Source organism: Denticeps clupeoides, chromosome 9 (genome assembly GCF_900700375.1).
Source record: "Denticeps clupeoides chromosome 9, fDenClu1.1, whole genome shotgun sequence".
NCBI classification, from domain to species: Eukaryota; Metazoa; Chordata; class Actinopteri; order Clupeiformes; family Denticipitidae; genus Denticeps; species Denticeps clupeoides.
The window spans coordinates 18,422,050-18,444,843 of record NC_041715.1 but is presented as its reverse complement, the minus strand read 5'-3'; the positions used below and the strand labels follow the sequence as shown (position 1 = coordinate 18,444,843).

The window sequence follows — 22,794 nt, the reverse complement described above, 5'->3', positions numbered from 1 at the left end:
TCTTCTATTGAACGGACAGCAACGAATCCCACTGTTTTTTTTTCTTCAATAAACGGGTGAATGGTGAGAGATAAGAGTTGAGCGGAATTAATGTTGTCTTTATGGGTCAGCAGGACAAGCTAAAAGTTCAGTGCACAATCTGGCCTCTGCGACCATCACTCTTAGTGGGGAAACGGCCAAACACGGTGGCCACGGCCCATAATGCCGTGAAAAGTCATTAACCCACTTATCTGCGCTTCTCTCACACAACACCTGGCGCAGCCTGTAATCCCTCCGCATCCAGCGCAAACCACAACCCCACTCGGCCCCAGGCTCCAGATTACTCTGCCCGTGTGGATTAGCCGTCAGTGAATCCAGCGGACAAAGCGCCAGGCTCAGCGTGCGTGTGGGCAGTCAGGACACAGCGAAATCAGAGGCTCAGGTGCACATGACTGCCTATCCACTCCAGTCAGTCTGGCCAAACTGGCCAAAGCACGCCAGACATATAGAATGCATTGCGAGGCAGAAATTCTCTCATTGTGTAGTGACAGTGTGTATGTCCACGGCCCTCCGAGTGTCTCTGAGGTGCCAAAGTCTAGTCCTTCGTTGAGAGGTGCCATGTTCGCCAAGTTAGAGTTGAGATGAAGGCAGTGGTGTAAAAGCTTAAATTATATATTAACTGGAGACTAATTAATAAACCAGCCTTTTCTTCTTTAGATGTATGGCCTATTTACTTAAATCTACTTTCCTTTATTAATATGATCTAAACATGTAAGGACTCAATTGGTGATTAAAGGTCCCCTGGCATGAACAACATTTTACTTTTATATCGGTCTTGTTGGTCCCCTTATACTGTATCTGAAGTCTGTTTCCAAAATGTAGCTTTGGTGCAGAATTACAGCAACTTTAATTCAGTCCCACAATGAGGTTTCCCAGGACACACCGTTTCTGTGTCTGTAGCTTTAAATGCTAATGAGGAGGAGAGGCGGGACGAGGAGGAGAGCGGCCTATAGAAGTTTAGGGGACTGTCGAGGAAATGACATCATCAACACTGTTCACCAACCACAATGTTTGGCACAGACAGGAAGTCGTGTCGCGTTTTTTCCAGATTATTAACCGACTGGTTCTTTTTTATTCTCGTGCGACGGAGCTAAAAGAAAATACATTCGTGCTCATTTTTACATCTAACCACTGAGCAACTGCAATGCTTCACACATTTGGCAGCCACAACGGTTGGTAGAGATAATGTTTTAGGGGAGGTGTGGGAACTTCTCTTGGCGGGCAAAGCAAGAGAACGTGAGGTAACCTTAAAAAATCTCAAATTATCATGGTAGGGGACCTTTAAAAATTGAATCTCGCACTGCGAAAAGCCCTTTCAGTGATTACATTTGTGTGGGTGAAATTGATCACTATAAGAGGATTTCGGATATTAACAATCTTTTTTTTTTCATGCAGATTAACATGTAAATGACTTGTATATACGGAAATAAAGTGAGTAAACATAAAGTGTCAGTGAAGACCGAATTGTATTGACTAATAAGATACTGTCATGATCCGGACCGGCAGGGGTTACTCCGGATCTGGAATCCGGACCGGAGTTTCATGTTCGTCTCGTGTAATGTTCCCTGATCGTGTTCACCTGTTGTATATTTATATAATTATATAAAACTATCCTGTTCGTATCTGTTCGCCGTCGGGTCATTGTGCGTGTTCATGTTCCCCTGTCTCGTGAATTTTATATTAAACCCCTGTCCTGTGATCGTGCGAATGCGTCCTCCTTCATGCCATGTCCAGCCCACCCGTGACAGAATGACCCGACCACGTGGACGCAGCCGATCTACGCCCCGCTGAGATCCAGGGAGCCGTGGTCGGTCGGGAGGACGTCTGCTCCATAGTTCCATGTTCAAGGTTCCATGTATGGACGTCCCCCGACGCCGCCGTCTCATCCGGATTCAAGCGACGCACCTCCGGTAATCGTCAGTGCCCTGCCCAAGATCCAGTCCATGTTTTTAAAGTTTCCCCAAGCGTGACAGACTCTCGGCGGCCTACGAAGGCTACCGTGGGGTCGAGGAGACCGGTCGCGCCGTGCTTTGGCCCGGGCCTGACGCCGCCGGTGCAGGACAGCCGCCACTCGTCCTTATGGACTTCTCCCCCCTTTCATGGACCATTTTGTGGGCACTCATTTTATATTATTTTATATTAAACCCCTGTCCTGTGATCGTGCGAATGCGTCCTCCTTCATGCCATGTCCAGCTCACCCGTGACAGATACATATATTTGAATCCACAAGATAAGGGCAGCTTCAACCAAAGGTGCATTCTCCACACTTTCATTTTCCGTCTCCATCATTAGCAGTTATAACTTTATTTCTACTGTTATATATTTTCTCCATATTCTGCTATGTACAATGGATATAAAAAAAGTCTACACACCCCTGCCATTTTTTGCAATGATTTCAAACTTTCCCCACCTTTAATGTGACCTATAACCTTTAGAATTAAATGAAAAATAATTAAATCATGAATAAAAATTAATTGTCTCACAGCAACATTTAAATCTACATTCAGTGCTACATTCTACATCACCACTGCAGTTCCAACATTACCAGCAGTTCTGACCCACCAAACAAGAGAGAAAGAGATAGAGATATTCATTGGACATAAAAAAGAAACAAATGTGACCAAACGAAGGTCATAAAAGGTTTTCGCAAGCTGTGAAAACCTAATATGAAGGGACAGAAACAGAAATGGGGCACAGGTGTGGGGAATGAATGCAATGAATGAAAATCTGTTACAAATAAAAGCAGGAATAAAATGGCAGTCTTCTGCAGCAGCGGAACACGGGCCAGGTCCACCATACAAAACTGTCCTGTTCCTGATCTGATCATCCCTTTACATAAGTGACTCTTCTTAAAATGTATGGTAAGACAGGGAAAACAAGAGGTTGAAGTTCACTGGAAATGCATATTCCACATGAACTAAACGCTCAAATACAGATATTTGGATTGTTTATTAGCTAGATGATTTTCACATATTCCATGTTTCACAGATGATGGAGAATCTGTGGCCCACACTGCAGTGGGGACTGATGTGTGCTCAACCTGATGAACGGGTAGGACTGGGTATTATCCAAAATGTGTAGAAACCAATAGTGAAGTGAAAGTGTCATTTGTCATTGTGATACACAGCACAGCACACGGTGACACAATAAAATGTGTCCTCTGCTTTTAACCATCACCCTTGGTGAGCAGTGGGCAGCCATGACAGGCGCCCGGGGAGCAGTGTGTGCTTAGCTCAGTGGCACCTTGGTGGTTCAGAATTTGAACCCACAACCTGCTTCCTGACCTACTAGGTCACCGATGCCCAATTTGTACCTCATTTCTATTTTCACATGCAAGAAAAAATATACATGTCTATGAAAACACTTTATTATTTGGTTTATGTGGTTTACTGTTGTCTGTTCATTTCACCACTATCCTGTAATCTGCTATAATCAATGCACAATGCACTTTAAATTGGAATCTCTGCACTGTAAATCACTATTGTACTTTATTTGATTTTATTTAACATGACATCAGTTCTTAAATCATTTAGAGGCGTGGCAAACCACTTTGACATAAATCTGGGAGAATAATTCATTTCACTGAAATGGGAAATCTGCATGCTAAAGGAATGGTTCATAAAGAAAGACTCATCAGTGGACTCACCGGTGAGCACAGCATTAGACAATTAAAAGATCCCGCTGCTCCGCTGACATTTAATAGGCAGGGTGTTAAGGCACAGCTTCTCCATGATTGGCATCTGTTGCCTGGCACCTGCTGAAGGACCAGTAGGGGGTCATGAAAGAGTCATGGGCACAAATTCAGCGGCGTGATGTCACCAGAGAACGTCTCTGAGGAGATGGTGACAACAGACAAACTGCTGCTGGGTTTCTAAAGACGACTGGTGAACTCAAGGACTCCCTTATTTTCGTGCCCTTCTCCTGGGTCCCGCAGCGGGGGGATTTGGACCCAGGCAATTAATTACACTTTACTTTAATCACATAAAGCTGGACCCGTGTGGCGGGACCGCCCAGCCTCACTGGTTCTCTAGGTCAATTACAGATGATCAGCTTGGTTGTGCCCCACAGCGGTTGACTTTTCAAACGGAAGAACCTCTGTCTTTGAGCAAGGACAGAATCCTGAGGTCCTCAGCTATAACCAGATCAAGAATAAAAGGATGCATGTGACTGCACGCATTTATGATTATCATCTCTACAGCAACTAAGCAAGGTGCATTTACCACAAATGTAAAACCACAGCAGCCTCTTCATCACCTGTGTTCTTACATCATTATACAAACTATTCAGTAAACAGAAATAAGTAAACCAATCATGGATGCCAATGATCTTCATAAAGTGCCACATTTCTCTGATCTAAAATAAGCACAAAAAGTGTTTGTTTTTTTCATCCATTGATCATTTTTTTCAAAATCTATAGGAATTATCAATTGTGTGTTAATTGCACTTGTGATGATTTAAAATGTTAATGGTGAACAAGGTAACTTTTGTTTGTTCATCTCGGAATGCTATGGTAGCTGTGCCTCCCCATGTCCACTACCAAAAAGCACCAGAGCTGGACACAGCAGTGGAAGAGGGGGTTCTTGTCTGATGAATCTAATAATACATCTATTTAATATTTTTACACGTTTAAGTGAAGAAGACACAGGCATTCAATGAATAGCATTGCAGTGTGAAGCTTAAAAAAGTCCTGCAAGCTAAACCTGTAAATTTATGTTTCATTAATCTGTTAAAGAAAACCAGTGTCCCAGACGCCAGGACAGACTGGCAATGCTGTCAAACCCAGTTCACATCAAGCCGTCCTCTGCAGGACTGGTTGGTTGAGGTGCTCAACTCAGTCCATGCGATGCCCTGACTAAGGGCAGTCATGACTCCTAACTGGCAGCGCAGCTGATCACAGCCTTGACTGACAGCCAGAGGACCCAGCAGTGCGTCCTCATTAAAATACCCAGCATGCATCTGTACACAGCTGTCCGGAATCAGGATATATGCCCGAGTGGCGTAGAATGAAGAAACAATTACAAGTCAGGCCGACATGAGGAAGTAAGGTGTATGTTTGTGTGTGTGTGTGTGACTGTGGTGTGTTAAACTGAGTGACGTCCTGTAGGATTGTGGGTGAACGCTGTTTGTATGTGGGGGATGTGTCATATGTTACATAAGGGGATTATATTATGTAAGTTTTTTTTTTTTTTTTAAGGAGAGCAGTGTGAGCCTGTGTTCTCTCTCATAATCCACTGCAGAACCTTCACATGCCCTCTGAGATGGCAAATGTGTGTGCCTTGTGAGGGATGATGTGCAAGATAATGTAACAGAATGGTAAAACAGAAAAGTTCTTAAATTAAACAGCAAATCCAAACAAATCTGGATTTTTAAAGCACACATAGCATTTATGATATCAGGTGTTTGTGACATGACGCACATGCATAATGAGAACATGCACATATGCATCTATCCACCTCCTTGTGTGTGAGCATGTTTGTGTGTCTATGTTTGCACGTGTATTTGAGCGTGTGTGTGTGTCTGTGTATCTGAGAGTGTGAGAGAGCAGTCCAGAGAACCGTGAGAACTGAGCTCCAGCAGCATGTGTGTTTAGAGTTCCCACACTGCCCCCCCCCCCCCCCCCCCCCTACTTCCACAGAGGCAACTGCACCACTAAACACACGTCCTGGGACGTGGATCGGAGAAATAACCAACATACGCGGCATATTTTCTGCTAGAAATACATCTTGTATAATATATAATGTATTTATAATGTATGAATTGTATGTAATATAATATATTAATAACAGCACTGATTTTGAGGGGACAACCTGCCATCTTAAAATGACAGTTTAAATGGTGGAAGCATCAGAGAGTGACAACAAAAAGTTCCCCTCCAGGTAAAATTACTGCAGCAATTCAAGGGGTGATGTTGTGAGTGAGAATTCCTTTTTATGCCCAGACAGAGGCCTGGTGGACTGAACAGGGTTTCTTTAGGTTTAAAGAAGCCAAATTTAAGACTAAGACCTCTTTTAAGGCCACTTTCATCAAAACTACTAATCGTCAACTACGAGTTTTCTTGGCAGACACTGAGGGCCAGATGCTATTCTAAAATACAATATTAATTGTATTTTATCTTAAGAAATATATTATTATTTTATATATTTGCTTCCAAGACTCATATTGAGACTCACATTACCTGTACTGCAGCAAGCCACTAGGGGCAACAGGGATATTTTTGGCTTTTTATTTCAGCAGTGCACGATTTTGGGGAAAAAAAGTCATATTGTGATTACTGAGATCAATATTGCAATATGTTAAATGGCACTTGCAAAATAACATAAAATTAATAAATACTAAATCTTTACATCACTGCAAATTTTATTTCCCCAATACTGCATCTTCATAAAAATAAATAATAACATTTCAAAAACCACAGCAGCATTTGCACAATGTGGCATTTGCAAATTGATTCACTATGTACTGTCTGACATGTAGCTGAAATGACAATAAAGTTCAACTTTACTTGATTTTAACAAAGATGTACTACTTATAGTAGTAATTAGGAACTGCTGGATATAAATGTAATACTTCAAGTTTTAGATGCTGATACAAATTTATTCGTGGTGCGTTGCGTTGTTTCATTTTTAACTACGAGTTATCTGTCGCCCGACTGCATATCTTTTCCCACCTGGGCTGTCGTTGTGACATCACACAATGTATACTTTACTGTACTTTACTTGCCTATTAAGACGCTTTTGTCCAAAGCGACTTACAAGGAGAAGACACCAGCAATTCTCATTCGGTTTCCATAGATTGTGAGTCAAAAAACTAAGAGCCCTGATAAGGCCTAACGGCTTAAAAGAGACGTTCCCTGTACTGGCTCCCAGTAGCTGCACGCATCAGGTTCAAAATACTGATGCTGGCCTACAAAGCCAAACATAGAGTAGCACCATCCTACCTCACAGCCCTCATTACACCTCGCACTGCACCTCGTATACTCCGAGCCTCCAGTACTGCTCGCCTGGTCCCTCCATCTCTGAAGGTAAAAGGAAAACATTCATCTAGACTCTTCTCCGTCTTGGCCCCTCGGTGGTGGAATGAACTTCCCCTCGAGGTCAGAACAGCTCAGTCACTGAGCACCTTCAAACGACAGCTCAAGACCTTCCTCTTTAAAGAATATTTAGATTAACTTGTAACTTTCTTATTGTCGAACTTGTGTGCAGAATCTACAACAGAGTGAATAAAAAGATTGTATTCAATTCAATTGATCTCTTCATCGATGGTAACTTTTTAAGTGCACAGAAATGCACAGAAAATGTCATCCAAGCAAATAAAAATATAATCCAAGCAAACCTAAATATATTCTGTGCATTTTATTCATTTCTTCTCTCGCAAAATGCTGCTTTTGCCATAAAACCAACTAATGACAGACAAGAACTTAAATATGATTGGCGGTTTTCTGTTGTTCTGGTCTGTGATTGGTTGGTTTTGTGGCACATTTGTAATGCTATGGCAAGAGCGGGAAAAGCATAATTTTGCGAAACCCTGTTACACATAATAAGACACCTCCCCCAAAGTTTTATATATGTTGTATATGCAGTCACCATCACATGACGACGGTGCCAGAGATTTGCAAATCAAATCAGCATTTTATCAAAAAACATTTAGAACATTTATTTACCACATGCGAAAAACTTTAACCAATCACAAAACAAATTTACAAGAATCAAATCATATAGAAAAGGTAAAATAGACCGTTTACCGGTCATTTAACACAACCCGACTGAAATTATAGAAATTATTCGGCCTCAGCTCTACCCTGAGTTTTCCAAAAGGTTAACAGACTGAAGTGAGACAGATCAGCCGGTCTCAAGTTTAGTCAGTTGGTAAACTTCTAGAGAATGAGAATTTAGCCATCTAGCTCCATATTCCAATCTCATACACAAAAATGCAAAACACATATAAGAAATTCGCTAAATTATTTAGAGTTTACAAGTAAATAAATGTATTTGTTCTGCATTATTTTAAGACCTCTACTTCTGGATTTAAGGATTACTAGTAATTACTAGAAAAGGCCTTAATTTTCGAAAATCCAATTTAAGACTTTATTCCGCTTCAGTGGAAACCCTGCTGAAGCATACTTTATTTTTCAGCTTTCTATTTTCTCCTTTCTTACATACAACACATCCAGCAAAACAGGACAAAACTGCTCTTTATACTGAGACCCGCATAGGCCTAAATAAACAGTTCTAAACAAAAGTCCCTAAAACCAGTAATTCTAATATATAGTCTGTAAATCCCAGCACGGTTCAATGTCCACAGAACATCAGGAAGGATCAGGGCTGTGTTGGCCTGGCGGGGTGGTTACAAGACCCCACACATTGCTAACCCCACCTTCTACCATTCTGTCCCTGAACAAGACACTTAACCCTGAGTATCTCCAGAGGGACTGTCCCTCTAACTACTGACTGCAATTCGCTCTGGAACTGCCTGCCAAATGACCCGGTTAAAACAATTTCCAGAATACTGACCAACACCTACATATTAAAGTTCCCACAGTGCTGTTATCTTTCTCATTGATCATAAAACATATTTTCCCTCACTGTCGCTTGATAGTCTGAGGCCAAGGTGCTAAATCTCAGACCCTGATGCAGAATTCAACTGCATACTGCTGATCATATTTTTTTCTGCCCAAATCACCAAATGATTATTCTCCCATCTAGTGAGTTCCTTGCCTTGGGCTTGTTCTCTGGAGATTGTAAAACCCCAAACTCTGACAGTGAACAATTTTAGAGAACACACTTTGGCATATTGGGACAATCCAACATGAAAAACATGGTAAGCAAAGAGCTATATATTTTTTTTTTACAATATTTATAACTGGGTATGCGTATTCTACTGGTTTGGTATTATCTGCATATTTAAATGTATATTGAAATGCATAATTTCTATGAAATATAGTCTATTGTGAAATGTAACTGAATGTCTTTTCTTAGATGGTGGGCTGTACTCCAGGGTATTCCAAGATGTGTACATTAGTGTGTCACTAACTGGAGAGGGGGGTTTCAAAGCCCCCCATGAAAAAAAAAAAAAACTGAGAACAGACTCAACAGAAACAACATGCTGGTTTATTAAAACTGCAAGTCATGACTGCCCAGTAAAAGGTTAGATAAGCACCATTCCTGACTTCTGTCTTCAATTATCCAGCTAACTAAGAAAATCGCCATGGGGGGTGTTTTCACTGAGCCAGGATAAGGGAGCTAGAATGTAATTGGTGTCTAAAAGGGATGTTCCTTTTCTAAACTTGTATTGTACTGTCAGGATTTCTATTAACAGAGACACCCTCGTTTACAGATTTAGTCTCAAAACCAGAAAACAAGTAAGGAACAAAACAAAAAATATATAAAGAAGGTAGTGGCCACTATTGTGCCAGGAAGGCTCCTGGTTATGGACTGGATTACTGGATAATCTGGATTATTGTTTCAATCGTGGGCTGTTGATGATTTCGGCTTGTCTCTAGTATCTATGACCTTTGTGTGGGCTTCTGACCTAGATTCTTGAATTGCCTGTGTTATTCCGGCTCTGCAATTTGATCCACTCCCACCGTCTGATTGTTACAGACGGTTTGAGGCCAGATTTGTGCCCGTGCTGTTAGTGAATCTGGGCTAATACGTTTATGGAGATGATGAGGCTTTTATTTAGAGACTACATTTAAAATGACAATGCACAATGAATTAGCTTTGAAATTATTCATTACAGTTATTGTAACTATTGTCTGTAACACTGATCAGCCACAACATTAAAACCACCTGAGGTGAAGTGATGTTAATCTGGTACCTGAGGTGGGAAGAGTCAGTGTGTTGGAACACACTGTGAATCATTGTGAATCAAACTACAAAAGATGGGTTCTTGGATTCTTTTTTAAGAATGTGTGCATCATGTACATCTATTACCTGAGGAACAGATGATTGCAGCATTCACCATGAGAAGAGGAGCGACATATGGGAAACGTTGAGTTCACCAGGACAATGCGCCTTGCTGTACTGTAAAATGTTCATGGCCTTGAAGTTCCCAAGATTTCATTCCCATTAAGCATTTGTGGGATTTCATTGAAAAATAAATATGATCCACTTTGGCACCATCTCACAACAGGAATTAGAGGATCTGCTCTTACAGGGTCTTGGTTTCAAATTTCACAGGAGACCTCAATGGATCAAAGCTGTTCTGGCAACATGAGGGATGTCTACACAATATTAGGCAGGTGGTTCTAATAATGTGGCACATCTGTGTATATTGATCACTGAGAAAAGAATGAAGACAACATCATCTGGTTTAATAGCTAAGATAATATCTAAGACTGTACTTCCTGGGGAGGCTAAGATCTTTCAAAATCTACAGGACGCTTCCACCAGTCTGTGGTTACCAGCGTTCTCTGCTTCGATGAGGTGTGCTGGGGGAGCAAAACACTCTGAACACTCTGGTGACGGTGGCAGAAAAGAGGACCCTGAACAAACTGCTGGCCTTTATGGACAATGTCAGGCACCCTCTGCACACTGTCATAAAAATAGCCAGAGGAGCCTGTTCAGTGACAGGATGCTTCTCCTCAAGTCCAGAACCAACAGATTTAAAAACCCCTTTGTCCAACATGTCATCAAAATGCTCAACTCCTCCCTGGGGGGTGTGAAGGAGGGGGAACAGAAGGACAGAGGAGGACGGGGAGGAGCAGGATCAATTAGTCTAACCAACAAGACACATAACCACACAATAATGATTTAATTATTACTATCTCCATCACTATTTATTTTTCCTTTTTTTGAGTCATTGCTGCAATTAAATATATCTTTTTGTAATTCTGATATTCCTTCTTATACTTCATGCTAGAAACATATTAATAAAGATTAATAAAGTTCTCCCTACCTACCTAAGAGTAATCTAAAACATAAAGGTTATGATGTCAACAATTCATGTACGTGCTGATCTAAATTTGAAATAAAGTGAGTTTAATGACTGTGAACACTAGTGTTGTTTTTGTCAACTAAATTTATCATTAATTAGATTTCAGGAAACTTCTGATGGGTGAGTAGATGGCTGAGAGAAAAAGACAAAGCGATCTTTGGATGCACTTTCTTTACAATGAAGTGGAAGTGAAAACATAATGTGTGGTCGATAAACATGGAACAAATCAAACCATGTCTGGATGTAGAGTATTCTTGAGTCTATGAGGTAACAATAATAGAAGAATAAGATTGTTTTAATTATGAAATGTGTTTGACTAAAAGAAAATGTGAAAGTGAAGTGATTGTCATTGTGAAACACTGCATCACAGCACACAGTGCACACGGCGAAATGCGACCTCTGCTTTTAATCATCACCCATGGTGAGCAGTCGGGGAGCAGTGTGTGGGGACGGTACTTAACTCAGTGGCACCTCAGTGGCACCTTGGCAGATCGGGATTCAAACTGGCAACTTTCTGATTACGGGGCCCCAACAGCTCAGTTGCATTGGCCGGGAATTCCATCCCATGTCCATCCCAAGTGTATACATGAATAATGTCACAGAAAACATGGATCTGGACAAAGATCATGGCATGACACCATCAGGGGTTCCATTCTAGCATATGCATTTGAACACTGGCAACACAGCCATCTGATATGTTGATCTTTAGCACAAAGTTATCTGAAGTTAGATCTGCGTAGCTAGGCAACTCACTAAGCAAAGCTACACATCTGTCTGGCGCGCATTCTGAAGTTTGTTTTTCCCAGGAGGGATAAGTAAAAGCAGAACTTTAGACTGCAGCCAGGCACCCAATCCACCGGTCATCTGGAATAACAGTCAGCTCCACCTAAGCTAAGCAGATATGGGCCTGGACAGCACTTGTGTAGGAGACCTACTTGGAAGGCGTTGGTGGTCCCGACTGTCCCAGCACAGTGAAAAATGTCCTGAATAGATAAAAACTGGTTAGAATGATGTTAATTATATTAATGATAAGAATGTTTACCTCTCCCATGTGGCCTCAGGCCACCAGGAGTACAGGGAGCAGGGGACCAAAAGTTCATGTTTATGTGGTCGTAATCACATTGTACGTCACAGACAATGTTTTCAATATCTAGGCTATATATCAGGAAGGAAATACTGCATATTCTTTTAAATATAAAAACATACAATCTACAATTCAATAGGTTAGCGCCATTTAGAAAAGTTTTGTTTTTTTAATTTTTTAATTAAAAGGGTATCAAATGTTTCAAAATGGGAAAATTACTGTGGAAGCTAGAAATGACTGTTTATGATGGAGAGGAACTTTATCAGCAACAATTAGTCTTGCGCTCCAATGGAATGATGTCTGCGTTAAACCAAGTCTGTCACTTTAAAAGCATCATTGTTTATTAGAAGCAATTTCAAGTATTTTTGTGGGGCTGAAAACAGTTGCATTGATCATATTAGCAATGTCACACTAGTACAGTACATGGTATAGTAAAATAACTTAATTTCTAATTTTCTTGTATAATACAGCAAAAGTAAATACAGGTAATAATCCAGTTTATAAAATCTGTATCACATTGTTGTGAGATACAGACCAGTAAAAAACATACTATGGGTTGTTTTTTAATGACAATCAATAATATTTGAAAAGTTTAATTGCATGAATACATTTTAGTAATGTGAACATTTTTACAGAACTGAAAAAAACTGTTTTTTGGTTACGTTCATCCCAAAATTTCATTCATTTTCTTTTTTTTTAAATCCATGCCTAATAATCCTCTTTATTGTCTTCATTGTGCTGCTGAGTTGTGAAGGGAATGGACCTGGAATAGTGTTGCCAGATACGGCCAATTCTTCCCAGTCCAAAATACACCCCAATCTGCACCAATTTTCCTTCTTCTTCAATATAAATTATACTTAAAAGTAGGGATGAGGTTCTCCATCCCTAGTCGCAACATGTCTCAAGTTAACAAAAAGATGGTGCTTCAAACAAATGTTCCAGAGCCTCACTTGAATCGACATGGTCATGTTATCTTTGGAAATGAAGCTTCATTTTCCTCACCAACATGTTACTCACAAAGATATGCGTGTCTGCCCTGCCCCATAGGGGATGTCTGCAACATAGTGGTTTAAGAGAACCCGAATCATATTTAGACTAATGGTGGTGGATTACTGTTGTTATATTGCTGATCAGACGCTGAATGGCATTCACAGAATGCTACTGACAGCCAGATGGCATGAGGGTGGAGGAGGGTGTCAAAAGCTACCAAGCTACAAAAAGCTTTTGCTACCCAAAGAATCAACGTGTCTTTGGTCTCATTCCACATTTCATATAGGTTTGAAAAACTGATTGCAAACCAGCCTGCATTTGCCTACCTGCCCAAAAGTAATTCCATGCTGCAAAATCTAATTCACACCAACATCTCATCAATATAGCAATCTGATTGCAGCCGTCAATCACCTGTCTACAGTTTTGCATGGTTCGGTGACATTTGTGCTTAAGATATAGGGGTGCTTCCACGATGAAATACAAGTTCTATAATCCAGATCTTGGTGTCATGGTTACAGTTCAGGCAACAGCTTGTCACATTACATTCTGATTCTTATATCATTCTGCCTTATTACACAATGCAATAATGTGCAATGATGTACAGGGTGATGGTGTTCAATTTCATGTACCACTTAAATGTGGATTAAATGGCTCATTTATAACTAATTTATTATTTGAATGTCAGCATGGTGAATAATGTGACTACATGTCCTCATTTCTGCCTACTACCAGGACTAAATTTGTGGTTCTGAAGGGTAAAAGTGCCACGTTTTTTGCGCGGCTTCCTCAGGGTTCTCCAGTTTCCTTGCAATGTTCCTAATCATCTGTAGGTCTGAGTGTGTGAGTGAGTGGTGTGTGTGTGTGACATGCGGTGGGCTGGTGCCCCACCATGGCCCAGTGTCCCTGGGATGAGATCCTGATTAGGAATAAGCGGTTATTGATATAAAGTAAGTAAGTAAAAACGCAACCATCTTATTTTTACGTTTCATTTTTTTTATTGTACAAGACGAGGCGTGCTGGAAGATGTCCTGATGATAGCGCTGCACGCACATCACCAGCACAGTGTCCTCTCTGCCCAGATTTTCTCTCCTCTTGGCACAGGATCAGACACTAAAACAGATCTGTTTCTGCTTCTTCTACAGATTAAACCCGCAGGTCCATTTCTACCCTGAACTCAATACCCTCTCCTCCACACACCCACTACACCGCTCTCCAAAATACACCCACCCCCTGTACACTCCAACCAACACACACTCACCAACCTGTGATGCTGTGCGTGTGTGCTCATAGGGAAGTGCTGAATTAGAAAGGAACATGCTGAACTCACCCACAAGGCAGAGAGGAGGGAATGGTTCCAGCTGGAATTCTCCCTCTCTCCCCTCTACTGACCCCAGCTGCAATTTTGGGTCAAAATCCCGGTGATGTCCTCAGCCACGTTCATTATTTCCAGCTTAAAGCTTGTTCTGCAGCAGGCAGTAGGTCTGGAAAACTAATCAAATTACGAGTTCGGCTCCAGATAAAGGCATGAATGAACGGATGAACAGTGCAATGTGGATGAGCTGGATTCTGACTGGCTAGTAGGGATGCGTTAAAAGTTTGTTACAGCACAGGTAGCTCCAGCAAAGTTTAATCAGCAAACCCCTATTTATAACAGTCTAGAACAGCAGATTTCATTTAACAAAGGCTGCAAGACGACCAAGTAAGCGCATGCATTCTTATTTTGGAATAAGTGGGACAATCCGCACCTGTACATTCCCTCATGTCATCAAAGTCAATATTTTGTCCCCACTCTCCCCATACTGGCAAAAAAAAAAAAGATATCTTCATGTATTCTTGGACAATAAACATAATTGACATTATTTTAAAATCACCAGTCGAGGCAAGCTGCCATACAATTAGTATGTTATGGAATTTGTTTGTGGATGCACAGAGAATAAATATAAGTAGACATCAAAATGTCTATCATATCTGAAAACACTGTATTTGGACACAGAATCTATTTAGTAAGTAAATCTGGCCACGTAGACAGCAAGGCTGTTTTATTCCCTGCAATGTTATTCTGGCCGATTCTATGGAAACTGAAACCTAAATGCTAAAAAAAATCTGTGATAATTTCACTTTAATATTTAAGATGGGTACTCACATAATTTTGCAAATAATTTTGAAAAATGGTTACCTCTCGCGATAAATGTAATATTTCAATGGAATTTTAAGTAAGTTATGTTCATAACCCAGATATTCAAAGATCAGTTTATATATGTTATATTGAATAGTGAATCCGGCTTAATTAAAATATTCATACAATGCACCATATTTTAACTAACTTGCTCTCGGTTTAGCGATTAGACCAGTGACATTGTCGTCCTGTGCGTCACGTCCCGTCGTGGTCATTTAGTTGTGTATATTGATATTACATGAACATTATTTTATTGAAGTGTTGCACCCATTATACATTAAAATATTTGGTGCAAACATTTTGTCTGAATACTTATAGAGTTCGCAGAATTTTATATTGAACTACCCAGTAGTGAGGCACAACAAGTACTACATACGTGTCACACTTCATAGTTCTGACCACTAGTTGTGGGGGTAAATTAACTTTTGTCATCAAAATGTCCTGTGCATCACATATAAAAGACAATTAAAGCATTATTGAAGATTATGCATTTTGCACACGCCCCTACACTGAAATGAGTGAACACTGGCAAAAAAAATGTATTCATTACGGCAATGCTAAAATATTAGAGATTACTTCAATTTGTTAAAGTTTCGCCAGTGTTCACTTTTTACAGTGTATGGATGCACTTAAAAAAGTAAACCATAACTGTTGTTTGTTTAATGTGTCTTCTCTTTTTTTCTCATTACAGTAGTTAAAAATATTAGCTGGCTCTTTTAAATCAAGCTGTCTAATCACTTTTTTTATTCTTTACTTTTTTCAGTGTAATATGAACTTTAAGGCATTGAATAAATGTCTGGAGCGTTTTGCATCAGAATGGTTGGATGAAAGACTGTATCTGATATCAGCCTCTTGTATGTGGGTAGATGGGCTCCATAGCAATCTGACAAACACTTTTCAACCCAGACTGGTGAACATAGCTGTATTTAGCTCATACCAACGGGAAGAGAGTGGGACTGAATAATTAAATCAATGAAATTGTTCTCCCACTTTAATAACAGACCGTTTGCAATCACACATTCCTTTCAAGTACTTGGTGTGCGTTTGTGTTCTCAGTGCATGGTGGCACCAGTGACAAGATGACACCAGCGGACACAGGCTTTACTCTGTCCTGGTACGCATGGTCACCCGTCTTACGTAAACGGTCACCAACTGTGACAGGACTTTGTTATTACCTTTGACTGGCAGCCAGTAAGGACCGAACTTCACAACGCACAATGGACAAAGGACTGCTACTGATCTCAGGATGCCAGACACAAAGTTTGTTATTCCAGGTTGGATTTAAAGGCTTAAACACGCTACAGAATATAACACCTACACGACCACTCCATGTAAATTCCCAGCCTCATCAGACCTGCATGCCACCAGTAACCAGGCTAAACCCTGCTCAAGTACCGCGAAAGAGCAATTCACGTCTGAGTTTCTGATTATGTTGCATCACTGTGGCTCAGTTTTTCGTTCATGGATTAAGCCTAGTCCAAGACTACAAGAGAACTTCAATGCGGTTCCTCATTGAACAAAAACTAGTCTAGGTCTTTTTCTTTTACTGCTGACATTGGTTGCGCAATGATTTGTTGTGATCTTTGCATGCAAACTCATTACAGATTAATTACATTTTTCTAGTCCTTTGATCTGGGACAAATGGCACAAATGTGAATGACCTGTTTGCCAAATGGAAATGAAAAATATGAACAGAAACACACAAAAAAATGAGAAAAAAAAAAAAAACATGAGTCAAAGTAGAGTGTTAAGCAGGGTTAAACCAACCAGAGGGTTAGGAATTAATGCTGATTCATAGGAGTAATGAAACTTTGTCTATTTGAAATTGTTCCATTTGAGCACGTCTCACGTACGCTTGTTCTTCAGCATCCTGTTAACGCAGTCCAGCCCCCCCCGCCACCGAAAGCCGAAACTATGCATCTACTGCATTTCCCTTAATGACTGAGAAACAAGATGTTGGCCTGAGGCGTGCAGAGCACCAATGTTCCTCCTCCTTCCATTTTCAGGTCATCTGTTGTATGGGCTGCGCAGCTCAGCTCCAGACCAACAATCTCAAGATGGGTCTCCCTTCTGCTGGAAGACTGATAGACCAGGCCCTTAGGCCAACAGAGTGGCGCTACACACCAACCAACACACACACAGACACACACAATAATAATCTCACTAGGGACTGAAGACAGACTGAAATTTTCTAGCATTATGAATGATTTAAGTATTTAATTTTGAACACTGTCATTGTATTATTGTAACAAAAGCCATAAATAATTATTAAAGGGAAGCCTGCAGTCTAATCGCAGTAATGCATTAAATTTCGCAGGACAGAAGTCCACCTTGTGTATTATTGCTTCATTTGTTTCCATTCCTAATGAGGGATGGGTACATTCATTTGTTTCGTTTCTTACACTATGAACATTGATCCACAGCAAAAAATGCTGCTTTTATGCTGAATGCTGAAATGTCCTCTGCCTGCAAAAAAGTAACCAATGAAATGAACAGAAAAAAGGGTAAATAGTACTGATACACCTATGAACCAGGCACCCAAAAAGACCCAGGTTCAAACCCCAATTTACTACCATTATACCCCTGATCAAGACACTTAACCCTGAGTGTCTCCAGGGGGACTGTCCCTGTAACTACTGATTGTAAGGCACTCTGGATAAGGGCGTCTAATAAATGTCATAAATGTAAATACAACCCCAGATATATTACTAGATACTACAGATACTACAGATCTGTGCTACTTTTAAATGTTGTAGTTGTAAACATAGAAGAAAAGTTTCTCGTGCAGTCTTACAGGAACTAATGTACTTCATTATAAATCCATCTGTCAGTGTCATGATCCTGTCCGGCAGGGGCCACTCTATGTCCGGAGTTTCATGTTAGTCCTGTGTAATGGTTTCCTTATCGTGTTCACCTGTATATGATTGCATAAACTGCCCTGTTTGTGTCTGTTCCCCGTTGGGTCATTGTTTGGTGCAGAGGATGCAGAGGATGGTTGTTAATTGGTCTTTGCATGAGTTTGAGTTTTCAGATTGTACCCACATACATCACTCATTTTTCGGCCGTGGTTTACTTTACTTTACTTTACTTTACTTTACTTAGCGGACACTTTTATCCTTACAAGAGGAAGACACCAGCAATTCTCGTTCGATTTCTATAGATTTTGAACTTACAAAACTTAGAGCCCTGATAAGGCCTAACTTGTCAGTAGAAGAACATGCTCTGAAATTGTTAAGTGCTAGACGAAGAAAATGTTTTTTATATATTTTTTTTTCTTTAATATTTTTCATTTGTGCAGTGTGTGTGCATATGCTTGTGTAAGTGTTAGATTCGTTTGAAATTTCAACTGCTTCTTAAAGGTGGTAGTAGTCTCGGCTAGTCGAATGGAGCAGGGCAAGTTGTTACACCAGCCAGGGACAACAAAGGAGAACAGAGTTGATTGGGATCGGAGACCCCAGTCTAGTCTCATTTCGTTTGCAGACGAAGCGTGCAGGAGTGAGAGAGGGCGTGCAGGAGTGTAGCTAACTAGTAGGGTGCACTTCCATTTACAGCCCTGTAAGCAGCATCAAGGACTTGAACTCAATGCGAGCAGCTACCGGGAGCCAGTGGAGAGAGGTAAGAAGAGGTGCAACATGGGTGTATTTTGGCTGATTGAAGATGAGACGGGCTGCCATATTTTGGAGTGGTTTTATGGTGACTGCAGAGGCTCCAGCCAGGAGAGAGTTTCAATAGACGAGTTTCGAGATGACCATTGCCTGGACGAGGAGCTGCGTAGCCTGTTGCGAGAGAAAAGGCCAAATCTAGCAAATGTTGTAGAGAGTGAACCTGCAGGATCTGGAGATTGCAGCAATGCGATGGTTCAGACTCAGTTTGTCGTCAATCCAAACACCAAGGCTTTTTGCAGCCGCCGTGGGTGTTAACAGTAGTGAGCCAATTTTAATTGGTTTATGACCCACCGAGACGTGTACTTTTTCATCATTTTAATCAACCGAGGAAGGGTGAGATGACAATTTTTTTTTCAATTTCATTTGAATATGAGACATTTTCTTCTCATCGGTGTGTATGACACGGTCAGACTGAAGGTAGCTGCTGCAGTAGATGATATATAACCACTTTTCCACTTTTCCCCATAACAGAACCGTCGCCAAATCCAGATAGAGAGAGCACCCATGACTCAAACCACTGGATTTAACAAGTGAAGACCTGAAAAATATTAAAACTTCATAACAATAAGAGCTCTGAAGTTACGTGCATCTGTGAGCCTGTTGGTGTTACACACACTTGTATGACACACAAACACAGGTGTAAGCGACATTTTAGGAGGAAACGGAGATACGGAGATACAGAGATACGTGACGCTGGTGTAAAGTCACCCCGGGATCTCACCCCTCGACCCCAATACCTGCGGTGTGACCATCCATTCCCATTAACCCAGTTAAGACAGTAGAGGAATCGGAGAGAATGGGGCTGAAACTGAAGTAACAGCAGCTAACACACACACACCGCACGTGTGAGGTTCAACTTTACCAGGAAGCGGGGCTTTTCAGAGAACGAGATCAGATTTCCTCCATGTGGGTCACACACTGACCTGACACAAGGGACATCACGTTCGAGGTCTGTCACACCCTGCTCGTGCCAAAGTCAAAATGTTCAAACTCCTTCAACGCATATTAGTTACGTTAGTAGTTTTTATTAGTTTTTATGCAGTAGCTGCTTTTCACAACATTATTACGCAGCTTTAAAAAAAAAAACTTTTGTAGCTACCTCTTTATAACTTGGTCTTTATTTAACACACGCACATCCTGGAGTAGTGTTCGGACAATTTTTGTTGGTTTTGTGATGGTCTTCCCAACTGACCTCTACAGCATCTCTAAATCTCTAAAACCGGTCCAAATCAGTTGCATGGAACCGCAGGAGAGCCTGAAGTTCAGAAAGAACCAGACGCCACTCCTCACTAATGCCTGGTAAACAGTGGTGATAACGATGCCGAATCCGCCACGTACTTTGATGATGCTGCTCCTCCGCGGCGCCGCCTTCACCGCCTCCAGCAGCAGGATCTCCGAGTCCGGACTCGGCAGGACGCCGTCGCCGCACGTCCCGTCCGACATGGTCGTCGTCTAAGCGGGGCCGGCGGGCAGCTCAGAGCTGCTCTGGGGACGCCATCCGAGGGGGAGCGCGCGCAACAAGTCCCTCTCCAACAGCGACAACTTCGCCTCGGTCCTCCGGCCGAACATTCTTCACACGAGCCGACGCGCTTCCTGCATCGTTCGCTGACGCTTGCAAAAGTCGGGGAAATGTTGTGCGTGAGTGCGACTTTCCCTCTCCGCCTGGGCAGACCGGGGTTCAGCTCACATCCCGCGCAGGAGCCGTAATTCCCGCATAACAGCTCTTCATTACAGCCCGAACCCGACTTCTGGACGGAGCCGCGGATGACAAGAAAAGGGGACGCAAGTGGCACGTCCCCGCCCTCCCACAAACCACGCCCCCAACCGCCAAGGGGCTGGAGTGACGTGCCCGTGAGCCAACCAGAACGCAGGACGCGCACTCTCCGTCCGCACGATTGAAGGGTTTCACCTCAGACGTTACCAGGAGAGGAGAGTCGAGGGTGCGCGGTGTTGTGCGCGTTTACTTAGAAATGTTCATTGTGGGGGGTTTTCGTATTTATTTATCATTTTCAGACAACAAAGCCATATCATACTTCATCCCACAACAAAATCCCATTAACAAGATTCAAGACTGGTTTATTGTCAGTACAACAGTATATAATGTTTCAACAAGAAAGCCCGTAGACTGAAGACATTATTTAATTATTATTGAAGAAATAAAATAAATAAAGTTGTTTTCTTTTCATAAAGACAGCCGTACAGCAAACACAATTCACAAATGGGAACACGAATACTCAAAACGTCTAGCATCATCATAAGAGATCTACCTTTATGAATAGGGTACTTGGTGTTACTTATATATGATATGTAAATGATTAAGCACTTTATTATGTTTTAAGATTTTACATAGGATTTATTTTAATGTACTATAGTTGGGTGGTTGTACTCAAAAACAAAACGTCAACATATTACACCAGTTCTTACGTCACTGCACTTTAAATTCAGTTTAAATCTTGTTTAGATCTTGTTCATCTTCAGCCAACTATTAGATCCTTGAGATCTCACCTTAGCAGAAGGCTGACAGAACCTTCGCAACTGCTGCGCCCAGCTTCTGGAGCCAGTTACCACTTTAAATAAAATTTCAACACTTTACATTACATTTCAAAAAAGCTATTATGTATTTTATTTAATTGTATTCAACCTTGCCATATTAGTAACATTTTTAGCCATGTATATTTCTTATTGTACTTATTGTGTATATTTGTAGAACTGCTGTTAAAGTGCTCTAGAAATAAAGTTGACTTGACTTGACTCTTAAACACACCTATACATTTCCTACTTCAACTCTTCAACTGGACACATGAAAGTCATATTTCAACTTGGAATAAACACTGAATTATGAAGTTCTGGGGAAAATGGCAGTTAAACAAATTAAAAAGAAAGAAAGAAAGAAAAAAGAAAGAAAGAAAGGAATGAAGGAAAATGGCACATATCTGAAGTGTTAGTAGTGCCACATGCCACTATTTTCAATCTTGCCTGTTTTTGCAAATAGTTAAGTGAGTTGAGGAGTTGAGGAATGGGAATATTCAAATATTCTGCAAATAGCATAGAATTCAATTTCTGAAAAAAGTAATATTGCTCAAATATTCAGTTCTGGAAACCAGGACCAGAGTCACTGAATCATCAATCCCTACCACCAGCCAGGTTCTTTCACAGCTACATGCTAATGAGTTCAGGTCTGCTCTGGGTAATGTGGGTGGAAAGGGTGCGTAAGGTGTGAGGTGTGTTTGCCATACTGGGGAATGCGGCATTTCATTAACACCACCGCTGTACTTCTCCCACTGTGCTGGAATCATTCTACAACACCCAGTCTCAACTTTGAACTTCGCTCGTTCAAGGCATCCCCATAAATGCCAATAGAAACAACAGACAGGCGTTCAACATATGAAAATGATCCTCCTGAGGTAGCAATGCTGAGTAGCCAAGTATGTAATAGGTGAGGAGATTCTAAATTAACAATGTGAATTCGGTACAACTAAGAGGCAATGAAAGAGAAGGATCAAAGTTCAGTTTAAGAGTTTTTAATAAATACTTGGATCAAAGACAGGTTTACAAATTATTATATTGAGCCGGCATGTCCCTGTGCATGAACATAAACAGGCAAAACCAGATTTATTATAATAGGAACTAGTTTTTAGACAAATTTAGAAGGAAGAAACATTTTTGCATATATGCGTTCATGCAGTAACCTGTACACGCACATACTGCACGCTTCTTCGTTTGTTTGTTTGTTTAAAATGATTCTAAATTATTGGAATAAAAAAAAATCCCCAAATGGAAACACTTCAATAAAGTACAGATATACACAAAATCCTCCTGATGCACAACAACCAAATGAATGATATTTATACTCTACCAGGCTACGTTAAATTGTGATAACTTCCTCAACCCTGACTAAAGAACTA

At 41.0% G+C, this 22,794-nt stretch overlaps 1 protein-coding gene across 1 annotated transcript in view; it reads right to left on the bottom strand.

Annotated features, from left to right (window-relative positions):
- The window catches only part of plcl1 (phospholipase C like 1), a 31,785-nt gene extending 11,125 nt beyond the window's left edge, over positions 1-20,660 (bottom strand). Inside the window, exon 1 of the mRNA XM_028991967.1 lies at positions 20,228-20,660. Within this exon, the coding sequence (XP_028847800.1) occupies positions 20,228-20,332 (105 nt within the window). The 5' untranslated portion in view covers positions 20,333-20,660. The remainder of the gene's footprint in view (positions 1-20,227) is intronic.
- Between the last annotated feature and the right edge of the window lie 2,134 nt (positions 20,661-22,794).